At 41.9% G+C, this 24,657-nt stretch overlaps 1 protein-coding gene across 1 annotated transcript in view; it reads right to left on the bottom strand.

The window, feature by feature from the left end:
- Window positions 1-12,918: 12,918 nt before the first annotated feature.
- The window catches only part of LOC138740948 (NACHT, LRR and PYD domains-containing protein 3-like), a 76,290-nt gene continuing 64,551 nt past the window's right edge, over window positions 12,919-24,657 (bottom strand). The window contains exons 9-13 of the mRNA XM_069894314.1: window positions 22,376-24,011; window positions 14,521-14,607; window positions 13,992-14,162; window positions 13,702-13,869; window positions 12,919-13,539 (exon numbers count right to left, since the gene is read on the bottom strand). Coding sequence (XP_069750415.1) covers window positions 13,452-13,539; window positions 13,702-13,869; window positions 13,992-14,162; window positions 14,521-14,607; window positions 22,376-24,011 — 2,150 coding nt within the window. The 3' untranslated portion in view covers window positions 12,919-13,451. The remainder of the gene's footprint in view (window positions 13,540-13,701; window positions 13,870-13,991; window positions 14,163-14,520; window positions 14,608-22,375; window positions 24,012-24,657) is intronic.

Below are 24,657 nucleotides of genomic sequence, written 5' to 3'. Positions count from 1 at the left end.
AGCAACGCTCGGGCGTGTAAAACAAAACCTCTCGTCCAAACAGTTCAGCTACAACATACTAACCCCAACTACGCACATGTTAGATTCCCAGTCGGGAGTACTGACACTGTACCCCTAAGAGATCTGGCCTTCCCTGGTTCACCCCCTCTTCGCACCTCTACTCAGTGTGCGCCTAAGAGGTTGGACACGCCCCGCCCCAGCCTTTGACCCCTTAGTCAGCTTTCAAATGGCCTTGCTGAGACTCCACTGGCTCACGCTGGCGATTCTTGAGCGGGTCCAGAAGTCAGTCCTTCCCAGGACCTGTACCAAGGTTGCAAAGGAGCCACCTGTTTTGCGACAAAGCACCAGAATTAGTAAATAAACTGATAGGTTGACATATTCATAAAACATCTCATTATATTTCGATTGCTTGTGAGATACTGACGTATATTGTCTGTTAGAGTATCTCAAGGCCAAACATGATATCCATGTATCGCTTGCTTCAGTCATTCCTATGAGATGTCCTTTTGATTTTAACACTTTTTTCTGCCAGGGGGAGACTTTAGCGAATGTCTGCCAAGCTGCACTGTCTCCCCTCTGGCGAGCCTTGCTTTTCTAACATTGGCTGTGCTTTGTCTCTACTATTAAGGACGCTCCCCTTGAATATAACTGTACATGCAACTTTTGTCTTTCATTATTGTACCATGAGTTTCTGCTAATAAAAGCCATGAGTATTGTTTGACCACATCGTCTTTGCCTACTTCATCAAATGGAACTTCACCACCATTATCCATCCAGATATCTTTTGATCATCTTTCACTTCTTTCATTTTTATTATTTTTATTTTTTGCGAAGTCCGAAGTTCTAACATTGCAACAAATGTTTCTGCTGTTTCCTTTGTAGGGCGTAGAGCTAGGACATTATGTCAACGCTGCAAAAATGCTGGAACAGCGGCTCTGTCCTTGCGTCCAACAGTCCGACCCCCACGTCCATGGGACAACACATGGCTCAAACAGCCGGGAAATTGAGTTGACGTCATTATTATCTGGAATTTTTAAAATGGAGTTTCTTTATCCATGATGGTACTACTTGTTTGTGACAGCGGCCACCAGGTGTTGCACACTTCGGTCAGGTAGCGTACTGGAGCAGGTCTCAGTAACGTAAAGCGTAACCCTGGAATTCTAACAGGGATCCGCAAGGTTGCAGGGACAAGAGGAGCCCTAAGGCGAATCCACGGATTCTCAGTGACTCAGAAGGAACTCTCCTTTGATTATCTTTCTTCGTACTGTATGGTAATCCAGGAAACACGGCTCGTTGTCATTCATACAGCAGGCGAGCGTGGATGTAAGCGGCTGATTGATGCTGGATCTTGTGGCTGAAGGACCAACACAAATTAACTTTCTGCCATGGATCCCGGTTCATCCACATGTACCACTTGCGATATGGTAGCGATGGAGGTGGCTGGACCCGCAGTTGTGATTATCGAATTCGGCGTTTGCAGCTAATTGAGTGTTCATGGATTCTGTTGGAGGTTTGATCACCAACGTCCTACAATATCGTTATCTTACTTGCAGAGCTATGTTCTGCATATTTTCCCTCTTTGTGTTAATTCGATGCTCTCGCTGTGTATTTCGGTGTCTCCCTCACGTCTCCCGATTAAATCTTCCTAAAATACAAGACAACACACTGCAATCCAAAATGCGCATTTCGTTCATTGCTCAACACGTTTCAGATCCATTATAATCCCTTTGCTTTCTGCACACAAAATCAAAACCTATATCGGTAGGTCATTATGAGATGGTTACGGAACATTCATTCTTAACAAAACTGTAACGATTGTGGAGAGAGAGAGAGAGAGAGAGAGAGAGAGAGAGAGAGAGAGAGAGTGTGTGTGTTCCCTCCATTGGTCGAGGATGACCTCGTAGCTGGAATTCCCTCTCTAAGGCGGAAGGCAAAACAGAGCTGGCAGGGACATCCGTCTGTTTCCCATGTAATGGGATGCCCTCTCTATGAAAATGACACATCCAAATAAACGACGAAACTCGATGCAGTTTGGTGTCAGTAGCTCCTCAGTGTAGAAGTTAGCGGCCTACCAGATACTGATTTCGTTTTTCTTTTTCCTTGGGCTTTACGCCCACAGCCTTTCCTGTAAAGGTTAGGGCCATAAGGCAGTGAACCTTAAATTTGTGATTGACGAGCCCCTTGTGCTCGGAATACCTCGGTCGGACACACGAATTGTGCAACTCGTGAAGGAGAAATGTTCAGCTTGGTTTTCAGAGGCTGTCCGTAGCGAACGCCACAAAGTGCATTGTGAAGCAATGTGTAACTCGTCACCAATCCCAGCCTTTGACTATAACAAACTTCAGAGGCGAGAGAGGGGAATCCGAAGATGTTGCATATTTCTGCTCTTTAGCCACCGGCGAAATTTGTGCCCTGCTGGGTGACATCCAATATTCCCTCCGATGTTTAGTAGACAGTATGCGCAAAGTTGTCATTTTGGGCAATTCTTCTCTGTGATAAAATTAAGTGCGCACTGAATCTTTGTTAAAATGTAAGGTTGATTATTTTCAAGATTATTTGTGCGCGGCCCATAGCTCATGATTTATAGAGCTCTATAGGCATGGTTTAATTTAATACAAGTATGATTGCATTCCACGAAGTAAGATATTTTGTTCAGATTTTTTCCACCTTGGTTTCAGTTTACTGACCTTAGTGTGCACTTTAATTTCTCTGTAAGCGAGCAACACACAGGGAATGGTAGGACAAACGCCCTGTCTTCATTCTCATGTGCTGTGTCTATATGGACCTGCTGAAAATGTTCATCTGTCATTGTATTCCAATCCTTTTGGTGTCTGTCATTCAGATTTTCAGAGATCACGTGAAATATTCTGTGAAATATAAAGTGTTCACAATCACTACTCTGGCGACAAAGTCTTGGAGAATAGGTTCAGCTTTATTTCGAGTCTGCAGAGTCGGGTGTCCCGGGTCTGAAGACACACTAAAGGTTCAAATTATCACTTTTTGGTACAGTTCTGCGCTCAACATCACCCAACCTTCATTTACCTTCTTCCAATCAGAATGCCAATACATTACAAAATTCTCCTTTTGCCATCCAGCAATACAGATATCACTTAGTTCCTCCCTCTTCATACATTGCATGTTATGTTAATTAGTTCATTCCCTCCTTAGGGGTGTCGAAGTTAATATTCATGTTTCTATTAAGCAAGCGCAGTACTAGCTATAGACTACCTTAGGTCACTATACCAGCCTGAACCACATCCTTGCATCCTTGGGGCTACTGATAAGAAGAGGCGTACTAGCTAGCATTGTCATTTTTCAAGCTCTCATCTACATTCGTTGCATTCCATCTCCTTTTCACAGAATGGTACCAGTTTGGTGCAGGTTTAATTATTTTCAGCCATATTTCACAATGCCATGCCCAGTGTAATTGATATGCTTGTTTAAACTGTTAGGCAACATTCCCCAAGCAGATAAATATGCAAATAATTCATATTCTCACTTTATAATGACCCAAATTCGCTTTCAGCGAAGATATTATGTAAATAAAAATTATTAGTGCCTCACATGGCTTCCAAAGATAACTCACACATAATAGATGAATTCCACCTGTTGCATTTGACACCCATTTTCGTGATGTAAAAGCACTACTCTGTCGTGTTTATTGGGTTGTTAACAGGTGTGTGTTCTATTTGTTTGAGCAGGTGAAATGTTCCATTGCAGTTGCAGTATTCAGAAAGTGCACACATGTTCAACACCTTCAGTATATACCACGTCAATCACCTACATCTGTCAAACCTGACATTAACACAATCATTAGGAGATGTCTGCATCACCCAGTCACAGTTCATTCCAAATCCATATGTAAGGACTGTGTATCATAAGGTGATGTAATTACCCACTCCCCTCAACTGTCCAGCATTTCCCCATAATTATTGAAGCCAAGGATAAGCAACAACCTGTAAAACACAATTGAATACACGAAAGAATTTGGACCACGACAACCAGTGGTTATAAATTTGAGATTATTCATTTCCTCCGTAAATAAATCCCAACACATCACATTTAGTACATTATTTCAACATTATTTTTAACCCAAGTACATGACATTATACGGCCGACATTGTTTTCCATTTGAAACGTCATTGCCCAATCTCCTTATCTGATTAAATCCTTCCGCGCCTCCCTGTTTTATCAGCACGACTTGGCCCTCCACTTCCTTCGTAGCATCTACAAACTTAGACAATAATCCATTTATTCTATAATCTAAATAATTCAATTACAACACGAGAAATCTGTACCGTAAACATGGGCTGTTAACGTGTTATCGGTTTTAAACAACCATCATCCATTTCAGGAGTTTTATCTACCCTGAGACAAATCACCATTCATTGAAATATTGAGTGCGCTCATTCCCTTCCTCATCCAGAATTGTACAGTGAGATTGATGAAGAAAAACTCTTTTAATTCCTCCTTCTTCACCTTGTATCATATAATTATTTCTCCAGACTCAATTGTTAGAGGTCGTATAGCGCTTCTCAACTCTTTAAATTCTTCGGTAAATTGAAGAAGCTTTATATATTGTTTGATTCCCAGCCTTTTAAATTCATCTTTACTCGTCTGATTAATTATTTTCTATTCTTCCTGCCGTTAAAACTGCTCAAACCTCTATATTTCCGCTGATCTCTATAACACACATGCTTTGTCTTTGTCTTTATGTTTGCTTTGACTTCACCTCCGGCTACCGTTTTTACACTTTTATCTTTAGATATATATATATATTGTTTGTGATACGCCATTAATTTCGGGACTGTCATTGAAATAGGAGGAATGAAGAGCTCGGGAGAGCTGCGATTGACAGGAACCAGATGGATCTAAGAGAGTTTAATAGGAAGAAGATGGAAAGTTATTGGTTCAAGATCATTATTTTTCACGTTTCATTTTTTAACTTAATACGAATTTGCACACAGATACATATTTTTTAAATCACGTGACATTAAAATCATATAATTTAATCCAAGGTATCATACATTTTCATCATACAAATTATATTGTATTGATATTTTATTATTTTATTACAAAAAAAGGAACATCAAAACCGCACTACCTAGAAACAAGTAGTTTCTTAAAATAAAAAGAGCAAAAATTCTTAACACAGTGATAATTTACCTCATTGGTCAACACATCTAACTTCTGAACAAATCAAAATTATAATGGTAATTTTAATAGGTCCTACGCTGTTTAATATACTCACTTCAAATCGGAATTTGAGCATCTAATCTTCTCTAATTTTAACATGATATAATGTCACAGAGACACTGAACAGGATTAGCAGCGCTAATATCCCTCCATCTAATCGTGACTGCTCACCCTCTTATCAGTGGAAAAGAGGATACTACTTAAAGGCCAGATGCCTTTAAATGTATGTCATTCTCTTTATCAATACCAATTAAAGCTGTTAAAAGTTTACTTAAAATTAAATATTAATATATGGACAAATTTTTGAAATGATATAGTTTAAACTGAACGGTTCATAATGGGATTAACAGTATTAAATATAAGGCGCGGTCACAAGAAAAACAAGCGGTAGCTCCAGCAGAGAGGCCAGTGGAGAGTAGCTCAGGGTTTGAATAGGAACCTGAGGCTTTAGCTCACGAGGCTTCGGTCAGGCGTTGCTGAGGACCTGCATGTGTCCAGTGAGGTAAGGTCATATATGTATTTAAATTTGAAAGAGTTAATGGAGACAGTAGCAAGTGCAGCGGATTTCTCCGATTTCAGACCGAGGGTAACATTGGGTAGCACAATAGCCCTTGATATCTGCACATGAAAGATGTGCATCAGCTGCAGCTCCTGGGAGACCGAGATGGGAGACTGGAGCTGGTGCCGGATGAACTCAGATCATTCGGGGTGTAGGGGGAGTGGTCTAGAGGAGAATCAGCATGAAAATCACCCCAAATACCAGGATATATGTTAGGAGAGGGAAGTGGAATAGCCAATCTGTGCAGAGCACACATGTGATCATTCCCCTTAACAATAAATGTACTATTTGGGATATTGTTAGGGGTACGCTCTATCAGAAACAGTTTGTAGTTGAAACGTTTCTAGAGCAGAGGCTACCCCTTCGGCCCAGAAGGGAAGTGGAGAGAAGAGGAGATCCTTGGTGAATCGGGCACGTCAGTCAGCCGAATAGATAGGAAGTTCTGTGAACCGGATCGAGGCTCCCGATGTTATCTTTCCTTCAAGGTGCCATAGTCAATATTCTGAAGGGGAATGGAAGTCGCCAGAATTCGTGGTCCACGTCGCCATCAATGACATATATAGTGGTAGGGTTGAAGTGCTGAATAAGGAGAATGTGGAATTATTAAAGAAAAAATCTCATTGGGTGGAAATCCGCGGATTCCTTCCAGTGCAACGTGGTAGGGAGAGTAGGAAAATAAAGTTGAGAGAGAAAGTGGAAAGTGTTTATACAGGGGCACGGTTTCAAATTTGGCGATCATTTGGATCTCTTCTGAGGAAGGTCTTACCTGTAAAAAAAAAAGGACGGGCTGCAGCAAAACTGTAACGTGACCAATATCGAGGAGGGTATATATGCTAGATTTGTTGGGCATGGTTTTAATTACCTTGACAAGGGTATGGGAACCACAACGTGAGTACAGAAATTAGGGAAGAAGTGAAAAGGTATAATTCTATCGATCATTATTTTGTGATAAAAAAACATAAAAGTGGAAAGAGCGTTCGAAATTTGTCTGCGTCAAAGCTAGAAGTACAAGGCAAAAGGAAGATGGTCTTAGAGCATGGATCAGTACCTGAAACTACGATTTTGCGGCTATTAGAGAGACTTGGCTGAAGGAATGGCTGATGAAAGTAATTGGTTATAGATAAGTAAAGGGATGAAATGTTGGAGAGGTGGAGTAGCACTACTGATAAGGGACAGTTCATCCTTCCTGAAAGGGAGAAGGCTACAGAAGTAGTGTCAACTGAGTCGTGTGGGTAGAATTCAGAAAATATGACGGAATCAATCAATATGCTGGGAGTAGATTATGGTCTGCCATTTAGCCTGCATAACACAGATAAGCAGGCAAATGTTGGAATGATGTAGGAAATAATGGGCTATAGTTATGTGGGATTTCAACTTCAATAACTTTGTCTGGATCATTCTTATCATAGAGGCACAGATGAGGCTTCATTTGTCAAATGTGTCCCAGAAGAATTACAGACACCGTTTGTAAACCAGACGACGAGATTAATGACCGCATTTAATCTAATTCTGGGTAATGAACCTGGCCAGGTGGCGGAACTCAGGGTATGAAAGCATTTTTGGGAGAGTGCCCACAACTCACTGAGCTTTAGCATATCAATGGAAAAGGATTGCAGCAAACCAAATGGGAAAACTTTTAATTCGAAACGTGTTCAAGGAGAAAAGTAAAAATCTAATTTGGAGGAATTAAGGGGCATTAGTGCTGGGTTAATGATAGGTTTATGCTTACGGGTCAGGGAAAGTATGGTAGGAAAATGGAACCCTAGTCTTGGTCACGTGAGACAGCTATTCAAGAGGAAGAAGAAAGTATAGATTATATATAGGAAGCAGGGAACAGGAATGGATCATGGTAAATATATGGTAGCACGAAGGTCCATAAGAAATTACTTTAAAGAGATCGAAGGTGTCATGAAATTTCCTTCTTATGGAATACAGCAAGGCTTTCTATACGTGTTTGAAGAACAGAAGGATTATTGAAAAGATTGTGTGTCTCTATCCTGTAAAGTAGGCAGCATGTGAAAGTACGCAGAAGAGGGTTGGAAGGCCGAAAATATTATTTTGTTTCTATTCACAAGGAAAATAACTAGGTTATGGTGAAGTTTGAATAGAACAGGAATATTTGCTCGACCATGTTGAGATTAACGAAGCGGGCCATTGAGTGTTCCTTAAACATTAATATATGTAAGATACAGGGCTGGTCACGATGTTCACCATGTTGCTCTGGGTACTGGAGAAATAGCTATGATCTTTGCATCTTCTTTGGCCTTCGGGAATCTCAATGTTATCTTGTTGATTAAAAATATATATATGTAGAATCATGGGAATTATAGACCTTTGTTTCTAAATTCAGTGGTGTGCAAAATATTGGAGTGGATACTTCACTTATATATCTGTTACGCCAATTTCACGGGTTCACCTATCTATATTCCCAGATTCCTGAGTTCTGCTGTACTCCCTCTTGCTTTCTAATTTATTTTGTATGATCTTTCTTCGATTCTCCATTCAAAATGCACCACCTCACAGCCATCGGAAATCAATTCCACATGCTATATTTGTTCAATCTTTCCATCTGATCCAGATCTCTCTGAAAACCTTGAAAACTTTCCTAGCTATGCACAAAATGCCTAGAGACTTTATGTCATCCGGAAACTTGCAGGTTCAAATTACCGCGTTAACATATAGATCTATTATGTACATGACAAACAGCAATGGTCTCAGCACCGATTCATCAGGCCCACCACTATGCACAGGCCTCCAATGTGTGAAGTGACCACTCATCATCGTTCTCCGGCTTATCTCTCTCATTTGAACTGTTGTCTCTCTTAGCTAATAGCTCTACCAAAACGCCCTTACCACCCTGCCATTATTTCTGTATTTACTAATATTCTTTTAGATTTTACTTCAAGTTCTCTCCACTATGCAACCACGTATCAATAATAAGCAAGAATTCATATGCATTTGCATTATTTTGTGGCACACGTTCAATTAGCTTGTTTCAAATATTAAATGCATTGATATAAAGTGGCCTTAGATTCATTGAGCCTTTCAAATCTGGCATTTATTCCACTTTTGCCTGTGATTTGTATGCACTCTACTGTTATTTTTTTTTCTCTTTTTCAACATAACTATCTTTATACACACTTCCTCTTTAACGTTATCCATCCCTGACACAATCCGTTGAACCCACCATCACGCAACTGATTTTTAAGTTAGGTCCACAGTCCTAGTTATGAAATACACCAGGATCAGGGTACCATCACGGTACCATTACTATTCACATACAGCCTGTGCACTTTGAATAGTTCTTCACTTTAAGAATACTGATGGGAATTTCCAATATATGGAAACACAATTCTCATAACCTATTCATGAGCAACCACCTATTTAATTATCTAATAATCTTTTCCCGATGCGAATGTGCATATGCATCTGTAGTATTCGAAATATTACCACCTTTCTGGTAAAATATAAAGCGTGAATATTAGGTTTTCTTGGGTTTCATGGTGAAGTCGGGTTCGTTACGGAGAGAGGATAAGACCACTGAACACGGTCGCATCAGCTTCACGATGGTTATCGAATATCTTTACATCTCCATTCCCTATCAGAAGATCTTAAAGCTGTTGCTTTATTCAGCACAGGACACCCCATCAGTCAACGTCTACGACTACTCCTCGACGCCGAGCTGATCCAGTCGTCATTCTGCACCACCTTTTGTGTTCTGCTTTTTAGTTTAGTCCAAACTCTGCACATTCCTTTGGCACGACCTCGTTCCTGTTTCTGCCTACGTCGTCGGTGCCTACATGGAACACAGAAACTGGATCTTTCCTCTACCACCGCAAATTCAACAGAACGTGACATAATATTACAAAAAAAGCCTTAGTGCATGGAAAGCAACGCAGACGTTGGTGACGCTGTATCCCTATGACAGAAAACTTCTATAAATTCAAGTTTTTTCACTAAACAATAAAAGGTTGGCAATATATTTCTCTTCCCTACACAGACACCCTCTTTCCCCGCGAATAGTTACCTATATCATTGCGTCAATCTACTACTCCTTACCAGCATTCTGATGAGGACGACATGAATGAATCTCAATTTGTTAGATAACATCAAGTGCCGACGCTCCACCAGTACTCTCGCCTGGATCCCATTATTCGCCTCACTCGCAGTCACATATTCTTCTCCCTGTCCACAGGCTTAATATGAGGCAGCTAATCAAATATCTATTACTTCCTCTTGAATCAAAGTATCAAGTTATCTCTCTCGTCCCTGATATATGGCAGTTTTTGAAGCGCATATACCAGGTAATAAATGTGCGCTTGATTTCTTCGAGATGCCCATATAGTCATCAGGAAGGGCAAATGAATCTGCCAGACACGCATTATGCTATTTTAACCTGATATTGCACGCCTACTTTATTTCATTACATATGAATAGCCAATGAGACATAATCACCTCCTCCTCGCTAATGGCAGCTCGCGGAAGGTTTACCGGTCAAGGCTTCAACTATCCAATCCGACCCTGAGCCACTCACGTACTGGCCGCTCGACATTGGTTGCTCATATTGAGCCCCCCTTTTAATTATTAGCCACAGATATTTAGTAAATGGAAACATTCAAAATGCTCCACCTCAACCTGTGACATTTTAAAGCTTTTTACTTCAGTCACAGGAGGATCCAATTTCATCGCGTTCACTACGAAGAGAGCACGTTTCCCTCAAACATTGTAATGATATTTCTGCCTTGACTCCTCAATCACTCAGAAACTAGAACTTCCTTTTAATATGCGGGGGGAAAAGATGTCGCGAATATTATCACCAAAAAATTCCTCTCGTATTCCATTTTCTCCTTGAAGAAATTTGGTTTTCTGATGAAGAAATCACTTTTTTCACATAATCTGTCTCACGAAAAAGATACTTAGCATTTTATCCTTTCATTATACAATGGATTCACGAGTATTTTTATATTTCATGTAGTATGAGAGGAAACAATTCACTGACTGTTAGTTCAAATTAGCAAGATAGATTAATATCCAGCGAAACGTTCAGTTTGTTCTTCTTCTTTGGCTTGGCTTCGCGGACGAAGATTTATGGAGGGGGTAAAAAGTCCACGTCAGCTGCAGGCTCGTTTGTGGCTGACAAGTCCGACGTGGGACAGGCAGACACGGTTGCAGCGGCTGCAGGGGAAAATTGGTTGGTTGGGGTTGGGTGTTGGGTTTTTCCTCCTTTGCCTTTTGTCAGTGAGGTGGGCTCTGCAGTCTTCTTCAAAGGAGGTTGCTGCCCGCCGAACTGTGAGGCGCCAAGATGCACGGTTTGAGGCGATATCAGCCCACTGGCAGTGGTCAGTGTGGCAGGCACCAAGAGATTTAGACGATGGATACCCAGGTTCATCAGATTTTAGGACACCTCGGCTCCTTTTTGCAGTTATCGAGAAAAAAATATTGAAACGCATATGAATATTTTATTATTTGACCGTTATTTATCAGCTGTTTCACACAGTTGCCATCGATATCTAAGCATGAATAACCCCAAAGACGGAGTTCACCCAGTAAAATTTAATCCACGTCACGCTTATGGCAATATGTTGAATAATAAAATTATAATTTGACAATTTGTCAGTCCAATATTTCTATCATTTTCAATATTAAATTCATGCTCATCAACGATACATTTTAAATGAAATAGCTCTAAACCCTCGGTATGTATAGGTTTCTCTATATTGTTGCGTGTTGTGATCGAGCGCAGCGATCACACCTGAATTTATTTGAATCTAGCGCGGCAGCTATTTGGCTGTGTTTCATTCTACCTCCAACGTCCCTAATCTTGATTCCTAATGATTCAAGCGCATACACAACCTTCCATCTTGTACTGGAATAGACGTCCCGCTGAGTCAACTTTGCAGTGGATGGCCCGTCGATCACGTGTGACAAGCGGAGCCTGTTCGTTGTTACCAGAAAGTGGGACGCCACAATATAACCAGCTGATTTTATAATTAATGCTTACGCTAAAAGTAAAGTGTTTTAATTCTGGCGCAGGTTATGTGCGAGACAAAAGAAGGCTACAGGTATGCCAACTTGATTTGTTGTGGCAGCTAGAGCAAAATAAGATGCATTTGATTACATATGAAAAGGTAAACCCTCATCAATTGCATACATGGAGGCCTTGGCTATATCCTGTTTAATATTTTCAAAGGCTTGGAGAGAGCCTCTTTACTCAAAGAAAATTGAATGTTTTAAAAAGAGTTCGTGCTTTGTCAGCATAATATGGCACCCACTGAGTGTAAAAGGAAAAAAAAAATCCTAAACAGCGCTTGAGGGCCATTTGTATGTTGGAGGGGGAAGCTCCATGAGTGGTTACATTCTCTCTCGATCCAGACTGATTTCTCCTTTACTTACTGCGTAGGCTAATATTGGCAGACTCTTCATGCAGTACAAACATTTGTCATTATTCAGGGTTAAACACAAGATTTTGGCTACTTGCAGGAACTGCCATATTCATTCAATCTTTGCCACAGATGGTAACATTGTCCAGATAAGGAAAAGTGCCCTACAACTTAGATGTATCCACTAACCTATCAATTTCTCTTTGAAGAAAATGAATAGTCCATTAGTGACAACAAAAGGAATTATCTTAAACTGGAAGAGTTTGCCATCTGCCTGAAAAGCAGTAAACTGCCTTTATTCCTTATGGATGGGAACTTTGTGGTAAGATATTTCAGATCAATAGTTGAGTATATCTCGCACTTAGAAATTTGAAATGCGAGGCAGGGGGTAAGTGTCTAGTTGATTGTACCTGTTTATATTTTGGCTATAATCCATAACCATTCTAGGTTTCCAGCCAATCCTGACCACTACTGCTTGAGTGCGTCAAGGACATGTGTTGGACTCAATGATGTTTTCATTTAACAAGCTCTTAACCTCGTCTCTTATAAAGAGTATGACCTCTTTATTCTAGTGCCTACTTTTTGTAGCTATAGGTTTACAATCCGAGGTTAAATTAGTGAAGTGACGATTATGGACCCCCAGGAGAAACCATACGCGGAAACGGGTATGGGAGCCTGAAGAATTGCCCTCAGCAACTGAATGACAGTTTTTTTCACTCTGCCCTCAGAATCCTGAATGGATAATGTACCAAAAACACTGACTGACGTAGTCTTTTTCCTTGCATTATTGTTTATTATCTTTTAGTATGGTTACATAATTATTTCCACTGCGATGCTCCCACAGAACAACAAAGGTCGGGACATATTCAGGACAATAAATTCCGAGTTCAGTTCCAATGTTCACCTAAACACTAATGTTAGAAAATGAGATTAAAAACATTATTGACGGTGAGATGCATTGCTATCCTCTGAACTGAGGTGTGATGGTGAACGGCAGGTGGACTGATCAGGTGTGTTCATCACCCTCATTCCGCACCAGGACGGGTTGGTCACTATAGATCTGCACTTCCAACCAGGGTCCGGGATCGCTGAAGATCTGGATGTGAATTCCCAGGTACCACATGGCGGCTCCCGGCACGAGGACGGCGGCAACATCGAGTCAAGTGTTCGCGGGCTTCTCCGTTGCCTCCACCAACCGGGGCGCGTGCAGTTCTGGCTGGATGCGGAATGGTTTGGGCAGTTACGATTTAAACCTGGAGCGTGGCTGGTCACAGGGGAGGGCGGGAAACGGCCCCAACCACTCGGGATGATGGGCTTTACACGTCCACGCTCAGTTCGGGTCTGAAATCCTGCAGAGACTTCAGCTGCTTCTCCCCGCTCCCACTGAAATGATTCCCCCGTAGCCTGAAAGAGACGGGAGAGAAATAAGACGAATAGATTGAATAACTGGGTAAACGATAGACTCCGCGGTTAATATTTCACCGACACTCACAGGGAAACATCTCCAGGGAAGCGCGCGGACACATTGACCATTTACCCCATGGGACATGAAAACAAAACACTCACCATATACGCTGCAGTGTCGGGAGGGACTGAATGAGGAGGCGGAGAGCGGGGACAGACCCGTCTGCAAGAAGGTTTGACCCCAGGTCCAGCTCTGTCACTGAACGGTTGGTACTGAGAACGGAGACGAAATCCTCGACCCCACAATCTGTGACACCGACCTCTTTCAGACTGTAGATGAGAGAGGCAGAGGGTGAGGGACAGGGAGAGACAGGAGACAGTACAAATATCGAGCTTATCACCAACACCGTGACCCAGTGACAGTGAACATTCTATCACAGTCTGGGACTTACCACAGTTTCCGTATGTTACAGTACGGGTTCACTAGAGCCTCAGCCACCAGTTTAACTCCCGAATCTCCCAGTTGATTATCACCCAGATCCAGCTCCATCAGTGAGCGATTTGTACTGAGAGCAGCGACAAGATTCTCGGCCCCATATTGTGTGAGCCCGACGCTGTTCACCCTGTAGATGTTAGAGTGAGGGGGGTGAGCCACAGGGAGAGACAGAACAGTCAAGAACCCAGCGCTGCAGTATTGGCAGAGGTGCTGCTAATGGGGACACGGGAGGAGCGAGGCCCATGTGTTTTCCCGGCGGGTTCCCAAATCCCAGCCATCCCCACTGTTGGTCCCGTGCAGGATTGGACCGACTATAGACAGGAATGGAAGTGAATCATTTCACATGCAGGATCCATGGAATCCAGGTCCAACACGGTGGTGCCCATTTCGCAGCCCAGATGTTGAGTGGACCGGGAGCCGGAGGATGAGAGGACAACCTAAAGAGTACATGGGAAAAACACAGTCTGCCAAATTCTGGTACTTACTCGAGTGACTCTATCTTACAGTCCTGCTCCCTCAGAGCCGTAGACACCAATTTCACTCCAGAATCTCCCAGGTCATTGACCCCCAGTCTGAATACAAAGAGAGAGAACGAGAGAAACCAACCGATTCATGCCTCCCGTCTCTTATACCTTATAACATTCGGTCATTTCAATAATTAAAAACTCCACAGAAATTTCCCGAAATGCCACAAATGCACTGAAGAATGATCTGTCGATGTGATGCTTTAACCTCTTGTCAAGACTGTGTGGGGGTGCTTGAAGTCTGCCCACTCTTCCATCAGGAAGCGGTTTTCCCCATCGCGGTTTCTGTCCCGTAACTTCTACTCCTGAAGTAAACATGGGCATGGAATTGGGAAAATTTCCCAGGGGTCGCTAAACTCATTCCATCATCTTTTTATTTCTCTCAGCTCCATGTACATTTCTGAAATGTCTCTTTATTGTCCCCGATTCGCCCACCACTGGTGGCGATCATTTAATGCACGCACCACTCTGTGTTACAACCTGCCTCTTGCATCGCCTTGTACATACTCACAAGCACCTTAAAGCTATGCCCCATGGTGTTACGTATTTCAAGCCTCGCCATATGGCTCTGGCCATCACACGATCAGGACCTCTAATCATCTTGAACACCTCCATCTGATTACCCCTCAATCTCCATTATTCCCAGGAGGAAATACCAAGATCACATCACCTCTCCTTATAAGACCGGCTCTCCAAACTAGGAAGCATGCTTGTAAATCTCCTCTGCACCTGCTCGACAGGATACACATCATTTCATGGACGAGAACCTTTATATCTAATAATCTGATATTCATATAATAATGACACTTACATTCTTCTTCACTGTCACTGGGCAAATACACACACCCAGGTGTGATCATCAGGACCATGGTTTTTATTAGGGGAAGAAGAGCAGTCTCTCAATGAAAAGGTGAGGAGGCGGACAATAGTCAGATCGAGGGAGATTGAGAGCGAGAGAGTCGCACATAAAGGAGTGACATGAAATGAGGAGATGGAGACTGCAACAGAAAAAACTGCGTCTGACACAAATAGATTGAATATCTCACATGGAGACGAGTTTCATAAACATAGGGAGAATAATATAAAGAGGCCGTCTCACCCATAGAGGGGAGATTAATGTTTCGTTTAGAGAGAGGGGAGTCTGACAAAGAAAGGAGAGTCTTACGCAGAGAGATGGGGATATCCCGTCGACAGAGAGAATTCGCATGCATAGAGAGAATTTTACAGAGAGAGAGTGAGAGGCAGTGTGTGTGTGTGTGTGTGTGTGTGTGTGTGTGTGTGTGTGTGTGTGTGTGTGTGTGTGTGTGTGTGTGTGTGTGTGTGTGTGTGTGTGTGTGTGTGTGTGTGTGTGGAGAGAGGGAGAGAGAGTGGGGAAGAGAGAGAGGTGGGGAAGAGTCTCACCAATGGAGGGGAAGTTTAATGGAGAGAGCTTATGGAAGTTGGAGAGAGGGATTACAAGAACAGGCTTGTTTAAATAGGGGAAAGGTATAAGAGGAGGGCCATTGTGGGAGTAACCATTGTTTCAGTACGCCAAAGTGTGAAGTTGACCTTAAGGCTCAAACTGCTCCGTGAAAATATGCTGTGCAGGCGGCGGTACAGAAGCGGAGGTAAGAATAACCCAACCAAGGAACAAATGTATTCAGTAAGACGGTATACATTAGGGCAGGTTTTTCTTCCTTCTCACTCTCCATTTCACAGACAAGTTGGGATGACAGACAAGGTAGAGGCATTGCACTTCTTGCAAATGTGGATATTCAGGAATGCCAGCAGCATCGCTGTCAACGTCGTATGTGAGACGTGCATCCATTTGCAGTTCCTGACAAAGCAGGTCAGGATATTGGAGCTGGAGCTGGACGATCTTCAGGTCATTCAGGAGGCTGTGGGGAAGTGGTTCTAGATTGAAGTTACAAGGACGAAGTCACACATCGGTGGCACAAATAAGTTACTGTGTTCCAGTCCATAGGGGGGAGAGAACAGATAGTCAGTTCATTCCCCGTGTCGCCGTTCCTTTCAATGACATTTACACCATTTTGGATACAGTCAGTGGTGACGACCTACCAGGGACGAGTCACGGCGGTCAGGCCTATGGCGCAGACTCTCTCCTTTTAGCTAAGATGCGAAGGAAGGACAAGGGGAACGGATAGCTTTCTGGAAGCTTATCGAGAATCATACGTCATAGTTTCCCTCCCATGTGCCCGGATATCTCAGATGAGTACACGGAATTCTCACGGGGTAGTTAGTGCAGCCACATATTGTGTTCCCTAATGGGTGTTCGAAGGTTCATAAGGCCCTGTAGGGTGAGTCCATGTAATTGGGTGCGAAGATCAAGGACAGGAACTCATGGGTTTTGCGGTCAGAAATAGGAGGATAATGGAAATGCACGTCGCGATAGAAATGATGAAGGGAGGTGTGCTTCAGATTTGTCGATCAGGAAGGTGGAATATTTGAGGATGGATAGTTTGCATCTGAACCTGAAGGTAGTGGGAGGGTTGGGGGGGGGGGGGGAACTAATATCCTTATGGAAAAGGTTGGCAACGCTACTCCAGGGCATTTTTAAAATTTTGACATGCGATTAGAACCAGATAAAGGGGAAAACTGTCAAACCTGGGTTTAAGCATCTAGAGTATAGGGAGAGATTGGACAGATTAGGTCTTTATTCTTTGGAGCGTAGAAGGTTGAGAGGGGATTTGATAGAAGTATTTAAGATTATGAAAGGGATAGACAGAGTGGATGTGGATAGACTATTTCCATTAAGAGGAGGAAAGATTAAAACAAGAGGACATGAGTTAAGAATTAAGGGGCAGAGGTTTAGAGGTAACATGAGGGGGAACTTCTTTACTCAGAGAGTGGTAGACGCGTGGAATGAGCTTCCGGGAGAAATAGTGGCGGCGGAGTCAATTGTATTATTTAAGAAAAGGTTGGACAGGTATATGGATGAGAAGAAGATGGAGGGTTATGGGCATTGTGCAGGGAGGTGGGACTAGAGAGCGGTGTTTGGTTCGGTGCGGACTAGAAGGGCCTAATGGCCTGTTTCCGTGCTGTAAATTGTTATGTTATGTTATGTTATTATTGATGTTATAACGATTGCGTTTGTGAGAAAGACAGGAGTGAAGGGAGCAGAAATATATTCAGTTGGAGAGTTTAACATTTGTTTATTTCAATGAAAGAAATATCAGGAACAAGGGTTTAACTTACATAATGGACCTGTATATGGAATTATTATGTTATGGCCAGTACAGAGAGTTGGATGATACAAGGAAAGGACAACTAATTCAGGTCACTGCATATATATTTTTGAAGAGGAATAGAATAAGGTAGTAAAGGAAGAGATGTACAGTAGCATTACCAGAGCTGATGAGAGGGAAGTCATTGTGGTGGGTTTCTGCTATCCGTCAATGTGGGTGGAAGTCAGAATGAAGATAGGATCAATCACTGTATGATGTGTGAAACCTTTAACCACTTGTCTTAACAGAATGCGGGATATCTCCACGTTTTGACACTGATGATCAGATTGCAAAGATTGCAGTTCTTAATGGGCCCCAAAATACCCATCAACACTCTGAAAAGTGGATAAGGAGACTGATATTTGGAATGATGTAGCAATAAAATGGTTTTCCTGGGGGGGGGGGATTTTAACTTCCACAATATTAACTGGAAACCCCTTACTGCAAGAGCGATAGATTGGGCAGAATTTCTTAAGTGCACAAAGATGCATTTCTGACACAGTATGTGGACAAGTTGAATTGAGGAGGGCCTTAATTAATCTAATGGTATTGAACCTGCTCAGGTGAAAGACCTCTACGTATCAGAGCATTCTTGTTAAAGTAACAACAACACTCTGAACAATAGCAGAGGCCTGGACATGATGAGCCTTCTCAAACTTTTTTTTCTGCTCACATAACACTTTAAGTATTCCTTATGCCATCGGTGCTCATCGATTACTAAGGTGTTGCTCACAATGGTGTGTGGGTGGAATTATAAAAGTTTGAGAACGACTGCTTTAATCGTATCTAATTGACATGTTACGTAGCGTGGGTTCAGAACTCCAAATAAAATTGGCAAATCACATTTTTTTCATACAAATTATTTCTGTAACAAATGGGTCTAGAGCAGTCGTTTACAACCTTCTCTTTGAACACACTTCACATCTCACCTTCAGCAATCCCCTACTATTTATTCTCAGAGCACCGATGGCATAGGCATTACTTAACATGATATGTCAATGCAAAGAAAAAAAGATTCAGGACCACTGGAATGGACCACAAGGTTAAAGGTCTAATTGGGCAAATATTGGGATCAGTATGAATTATAAAGTGAATATTGGGATTGGATCTCCTCGGCTATAAAGCACCGACGTAATAAGGTGTAGGTTTAGGGACCACGTGTGCACAGTTTTAGATAGGATTGCAACATTGTGACAGATGAAGAGATCTCGATAAGGAAACTGTAGATGACAACACAGGTGGAACATCTGGTCAAGAGTAAGAAGGAAGCGTGCAGAAGGTTTAGGAAGCTAAAGGCTGGAAGGGTTCATGAGAAAAATATGGGACCAAGAAAGTAATTAAAATCAGATTTAGTAGAGCACAAAGGGGACATAAGAAGGCCTTAGCAAGCAGGAGTATGGAAGGTGCTCTAGTTTGTGTGAAGAATAGAATGATTACGTGAGTGATAGTAGGACCGCTTAAGGATGAAATAGGCAACATGTGGTTTGACGGAGAGGAAGTTGATCAGTTCCTGAATCAGGGGTGACAAAATGCTGCTCCCCCGCTGATAATGTCAGCCAGGTACTAAGTTTTAAGTGGCACAATGTGAATTTAAAAATCAAAATTCTACATGGCCCGTTAGAACATAGTCACCAACAAAATTGTTACTGTATGTATATTGTCTTATTTATATTTTCACTACCAGATATCGCTGTCATTTTTGAACAATATTAGACCGGCCATTGCAATGTTACCATAAACATTAAACCATTTGACCACTACAGTACGGAAGCAGGCCACCTCGGCCCCTCCAGACCTCACCGATTTAAATCATCGCCTCGAGACCCACGTACCAGAAGGGTCATTAATCCTCCATTGACCTCACATCTCTTAATTGACAAAATTGAGCCAGCTGCAACCACCTCTTCCTCAGGGTCATTCCACTCAGCTACCACGCTCTGAGTGAAGAACCCCCCCCCCCACCATCCCATGTTATTTCTAAACTATTGTCCATTATCACGTAACTTATGACTCCTCGTTCCCATCTCATGAACCCTCGAGGGGAATTGCCTATTCATATCTACTCTATCTATTCCCATCATTATTTTATATACATCTAATAAATCTCCCCTCAACCTTCTAAGCTCCAAAGAATAAAGACCAAGTCGATTCGATCTTTCTTTGTATTCTTGATACAGTAATCCAGGCAACATTTTAGTAAATCTTCTTTGCATCCTCTCTACCTTAATGATATCCTTCCTATAATTTGGTGAACAGAACTGCAAAATAAATTCAAAATTTGGCGTCACGGATGGATTGAAAAGTCTCAACATCACCTCCAAACTCCTATATTCCATGATGTGAATCATAAATGGCAGCATACCAAAAGCCAGCTTTACAAATCTATCCACATAAGAATCCATTAGGAAAAGAATCTGAACCGTTATTCTAAGATATTTTTGTTCCTCTTCATTCTTCAATGCCCTTTCTCTCACCACATATTTCCTGTTTTCAATATTCCTCCCACAATGAAGCACTTCACACATGTCGATATTAATCTCCATCTGTCGTCTTTCAGCCCAATTTTCTAAGTAGTCCAAATCCTTCTGAAGTTACTGAAAACCATCTTTGCTATCAAAAACTCCCACTATTTGTGTATCATCCGCATATATACAAACCAAATTTACCACTACATCATCCATATCATTAATGTAAATTACAAACAACACTGGACATAACACCAATCCCTGAGGCACACCGCTCATCAACGGCTTCCATCATCTAACTTACGATATTCATTTTTAGGATCACTTCACTCTTCCCCATGTCGTTGGTACCAAAATGTATCACAAACTCTGGTTAATTACGAGCCCCACTTAGGATATCATTGACATGACAAGTTACATCCCGGACCCTGGCACCAGGGAGGCGCACCACCATCTTGTTTTCTTTATTGTAACCACAGAATCTCCTATCTTTCCTCCTGTCCATTATACTTATTGCCCTCCTCTTCCTTTCCCTACCCTTCTGGGCTACAGAAGCTGACCTTGTGCCAGAGTTAAAGCCACTTACACCATCGCAAGCCTGACAGTCCTCCCAAACAGTTGTCAAAGAGGAGTACCTTTTTTTTTTATGGCTATAGGCACAGCTCCCTCTCTTGTACCTGTCTGTTCCCATTCTCTCTCCTAACTGTAACCCACTGATCCTCCTTCCGTGGTCTTGGTGAGTCAACCTCGCAATACCTGCTATATATGACGGTCTCAATCTCCTTGACCAGAGCGTGGTCATCGAGCTGCAGCTCCAGTTCCCTAACTCTGTCACTGAGATGCTTCAGCTCAGCAAGCCTACTGAAGACATGGATGCCCGGGGAGCTAGAAGGCTCCAGGACTTCCCACATCTGACATTGAAAGCAGAAAACTATTCTCACACATATTCATCCTATCTTCCCCTCCCCTTATAAAGATAAATATATATGTACGTTATATATGACAAATATCAATCTTACATTAATCAAGATACGCTTGACCCCTGCCTCTGCTCGCCGAAGCCCCTGGAGCCAAAGCACTGAAACCACACTCCTTCACCAGCCTACTCACTCGCTGTGCTTCTCCTTTCTCCTCGCTGGCCGCTTCTTTGCATTACACTCCTTTCATTGGCCCAAATTAACATTCTCACTCTCAACTTGCTCTCCCTCTTCCAAACAATGCCCGAGCTCTGGTCGCCGTCTCCTCCAACTCGCTGCTCGAAGCAAATAAGTCCGAACACCGGTCAAGACTTGGATTTATTGCATTACCTTACTCCTCACTCTCACCACGCTCCTCCTCCTTCATATTCTACAAACCCATCCTATTCATCGATAATCCCACTATGTTAAAATACGTTGAAATAGTACCTGCCCAGACAAATATCCATACACCCCTTTCACGCACTGATTCTTGCTAAATCTCACCACTCTATCCTTGAAGCTGTGGACCTAATATTCCTTGTAAACTTGTATTACTCTTCTTAGTATTGTGTACACATCTATGAGAACACATCTTCATCCATTACGCTCAAAATAATACAACACTCTTGATCTAACTCAGCCACTCCAAGTCGTAGCGAAATTCTCATCAACTTACTGTGCAGTCATCATAGCTTGACAATGTTTAACTCAGTGCACTGCGATCTGGACTTCATATATGCCGAATGTGCAACTGACAACGTATTATTAATCTGCAAAATGACGTCCCAAACTCAATGCACTGACCACAAATATCCAAAATCACTTGATCAGATCATGTACATGCGACGCCAATTCCAAATAAATATGTACCAGTGCTCCTTCATCACTCTGATTACAAAATAACCAGATCTACATTCGAGGTGATACTTACATGAGACGACAACCTTCCAAAATTGAACACCACACATTCTATTCTCGAACTTATCATATTGACACAGATTTGAATCTAGCACTATTCCCAACTGTATTCGAAAATGCCTTGGTCACTAAATGAAAAACGGTGTTCAGCTTCAGTAAATCATGGAAAGTTAACCTTAATTGCAAAATCAATCTCAACGTTCCATTAATTTTTAAATTGCTTTATGATTTACTGAGTTTGGACAATTACCTGAGTCTTTTACACTTGTGCAGCACGGATTGAAGCTGTTGAATTTCCTCCATCTTTACACCGCATGAATTGAGATGCAGCTCCTTGATCTCTTCAGAACAGTCAATTACACTGGATAAAACGGCGCAGTCGAGGGATTTCAGGACGCATTGATCGAATCTTATAGACTGCAACCCTTCCATTATTTCCCTATTTAGTTCTTTGTCATCAAATTCAAATAGGCAATGCAACATGTTTAAAAACAGCACTTGGGAGCCCTTCCTATCGATGTTCGACATTCGATTTTTCATACTTTTTCTGATCCATTCAGTGACACGGGTAGATACGTCAGAAGGAAATGAGCCCAATTTCCATTGAAAGCAATCGGCTAAATTCCGTGAGGAAAAGCCAAAAATGAATCGTGAAAATGTCTTGAATCTGTCATCGTTAACCATGATACATGCATCCAAAATTTCTTTTAGCTGAGATCCTGGAGTGATTTGTATTTTGGTAAGTGCAGCCAGGAAATCCTGGATAATTGAATATGAAAACTTCCACTTAAAATCACATTTATCTTTCTCTGGCACCTGAGTAATAAAGGCAGAGGTGAAGTTTGGAAGATAGTAATTCAAATCGCTTAATGCACTTGTTTCAAAGGAATATTTTCGACATGCAATTCCTTGGTAGGCCATTTCGCCCAGTTGTTGCAAACATTTTCGCGAGGTTTCCCTGTCATATCCGCATCTTTGCAGAAGATCTAAGAGGTAAGCAGAGAGCACGCGTGTGCAGTTTATGGCCCTTATTTGTCCCGCTCCCTGTGATTTTTGAGACTTCAGATAAGAGGAGAGAATCGAGCATAACAAAGGGTTACAGGACATGCAGCGCAATATTTCACTCTGCCCAGTCATTTGCATAATTTGCTCCGCGTACACTGCATCTTGAAAATAATGGTGAAAGTATTCTTTCGTGTTGTCAGTTGTGAATCCCGCCAGTTGGAATGTTGCGTCTAATCTTGTCTGACGCAGATCCTCTAGTTTCCAGGGCCGCGTTGTGATAAGAATGGAGCAGCCGTTCAGTAGATTTCCCTGTATGAGTGAGTGCACGATGTCGGACACATAACAGTATGACTGGGGTTCGATGCATTGGTGAAATGGAACACTGTTCCTCTCATCGATCGGGGAATTAATGGCTCGATTCAAGGTATCGTAATTATCAAATATAAACAACATTTTTTTAGGTTCTCTCCACAGATTGTCAAGACAATTTTTGAGATATGGATGGGCATCAAGGATCAGATTATTTAAATTGGTTCTGTTTCTAATTGAATTTAAGGCATGACATTTAAATTTAAATATTGATGTAAACTGTTTGTCCGTATACTTCGTGGCCCAGTCATGGATGATCTTTTGTATCATTTTGCTTTTTCCACAGCCTGCAACCCCACATACGATTGTAGTTCTTGGCATGTTTCCGTCATTGTTGGTAAATAATTGAGTAAACTCATCTTTATAGCTATTGTTAATAATTTCTTCTTTCAACTCACATTGTTCAACCAAATTCCACCCTTGTGTCATCTGATACATCATTCGTCCTGGGTTCACGAATATATCATTTCTCTTTGAACATAGAAGTGTGCTTCTGTGCTGATCAAGTAAGCCTTGAATATATGAAATAAAAGTAAATGGAAAAGTTCAGTATACGGTGGTTTAGGAAGAGGTCATAGTTGGGTGGGCTGGTGAGCTGGTGAACTGTAAGATGATGTCAAGCAAGCTGGCTCGTTATTTCAGCACACGAAGGAATAAGATAACGGACAAAACATGAGAGTAATACATCGAGGTTACGGAGAGAATCTATTGTTGAGAGCACGGGAATCGATAACCAGAAAAATGGATTTTCAGAAGGAATTTGATAAGGTTCCATACATTATGCTATATTTAACCGGTTAAGAGTTTTTTTTTAATATTTTACTTCATCGATAACACACAACCCTGGGTAGAGCTTTTGGTGATTAGCATGAAACAGACTGGTAAAGAGGGATCTTATTCTGATTGGTTCCACATTGTTAAAGGACTTCCACAAAGTTTTGAGTCGGTTCGCTTCTTTTTATTTTGTATGTTTATAACTTAAAATTTAAAATGAATTGCTTTGTGGCCAGTTTTGCAGATGGTACTGGTAGTTATAAGGGCAGGTAGTGTTACATGCACGTTAAAGAAGGACTTGGACAGATTACAAGAATAGGCGCAGAACTGGAAACAATGCAAAGTAGAAAACGTACGCCATGCACTCTTGGAGAAAACATAAAT

The sequence above is a fragment of the Narcine bancroftii genome, chromosome 8 (assembly GCF_036971445.1).
Source record: "Narcine bancroftii isolate sNarBan1 chromosome 8, sNarBan1.hap1, whole genome shotgun sequence".
In the NCBI taxonomy this organism is placed as follows: domain Eukaryota; kingdom Metazoa; phylum Chordata; class Chondrichthyes; order Torpediniformes; family Narcinidae; genus Narcine; species Narcine bancroftii.
This window is presented reverse-complemented; position numbering and strand designations above follow the sequence as displayed.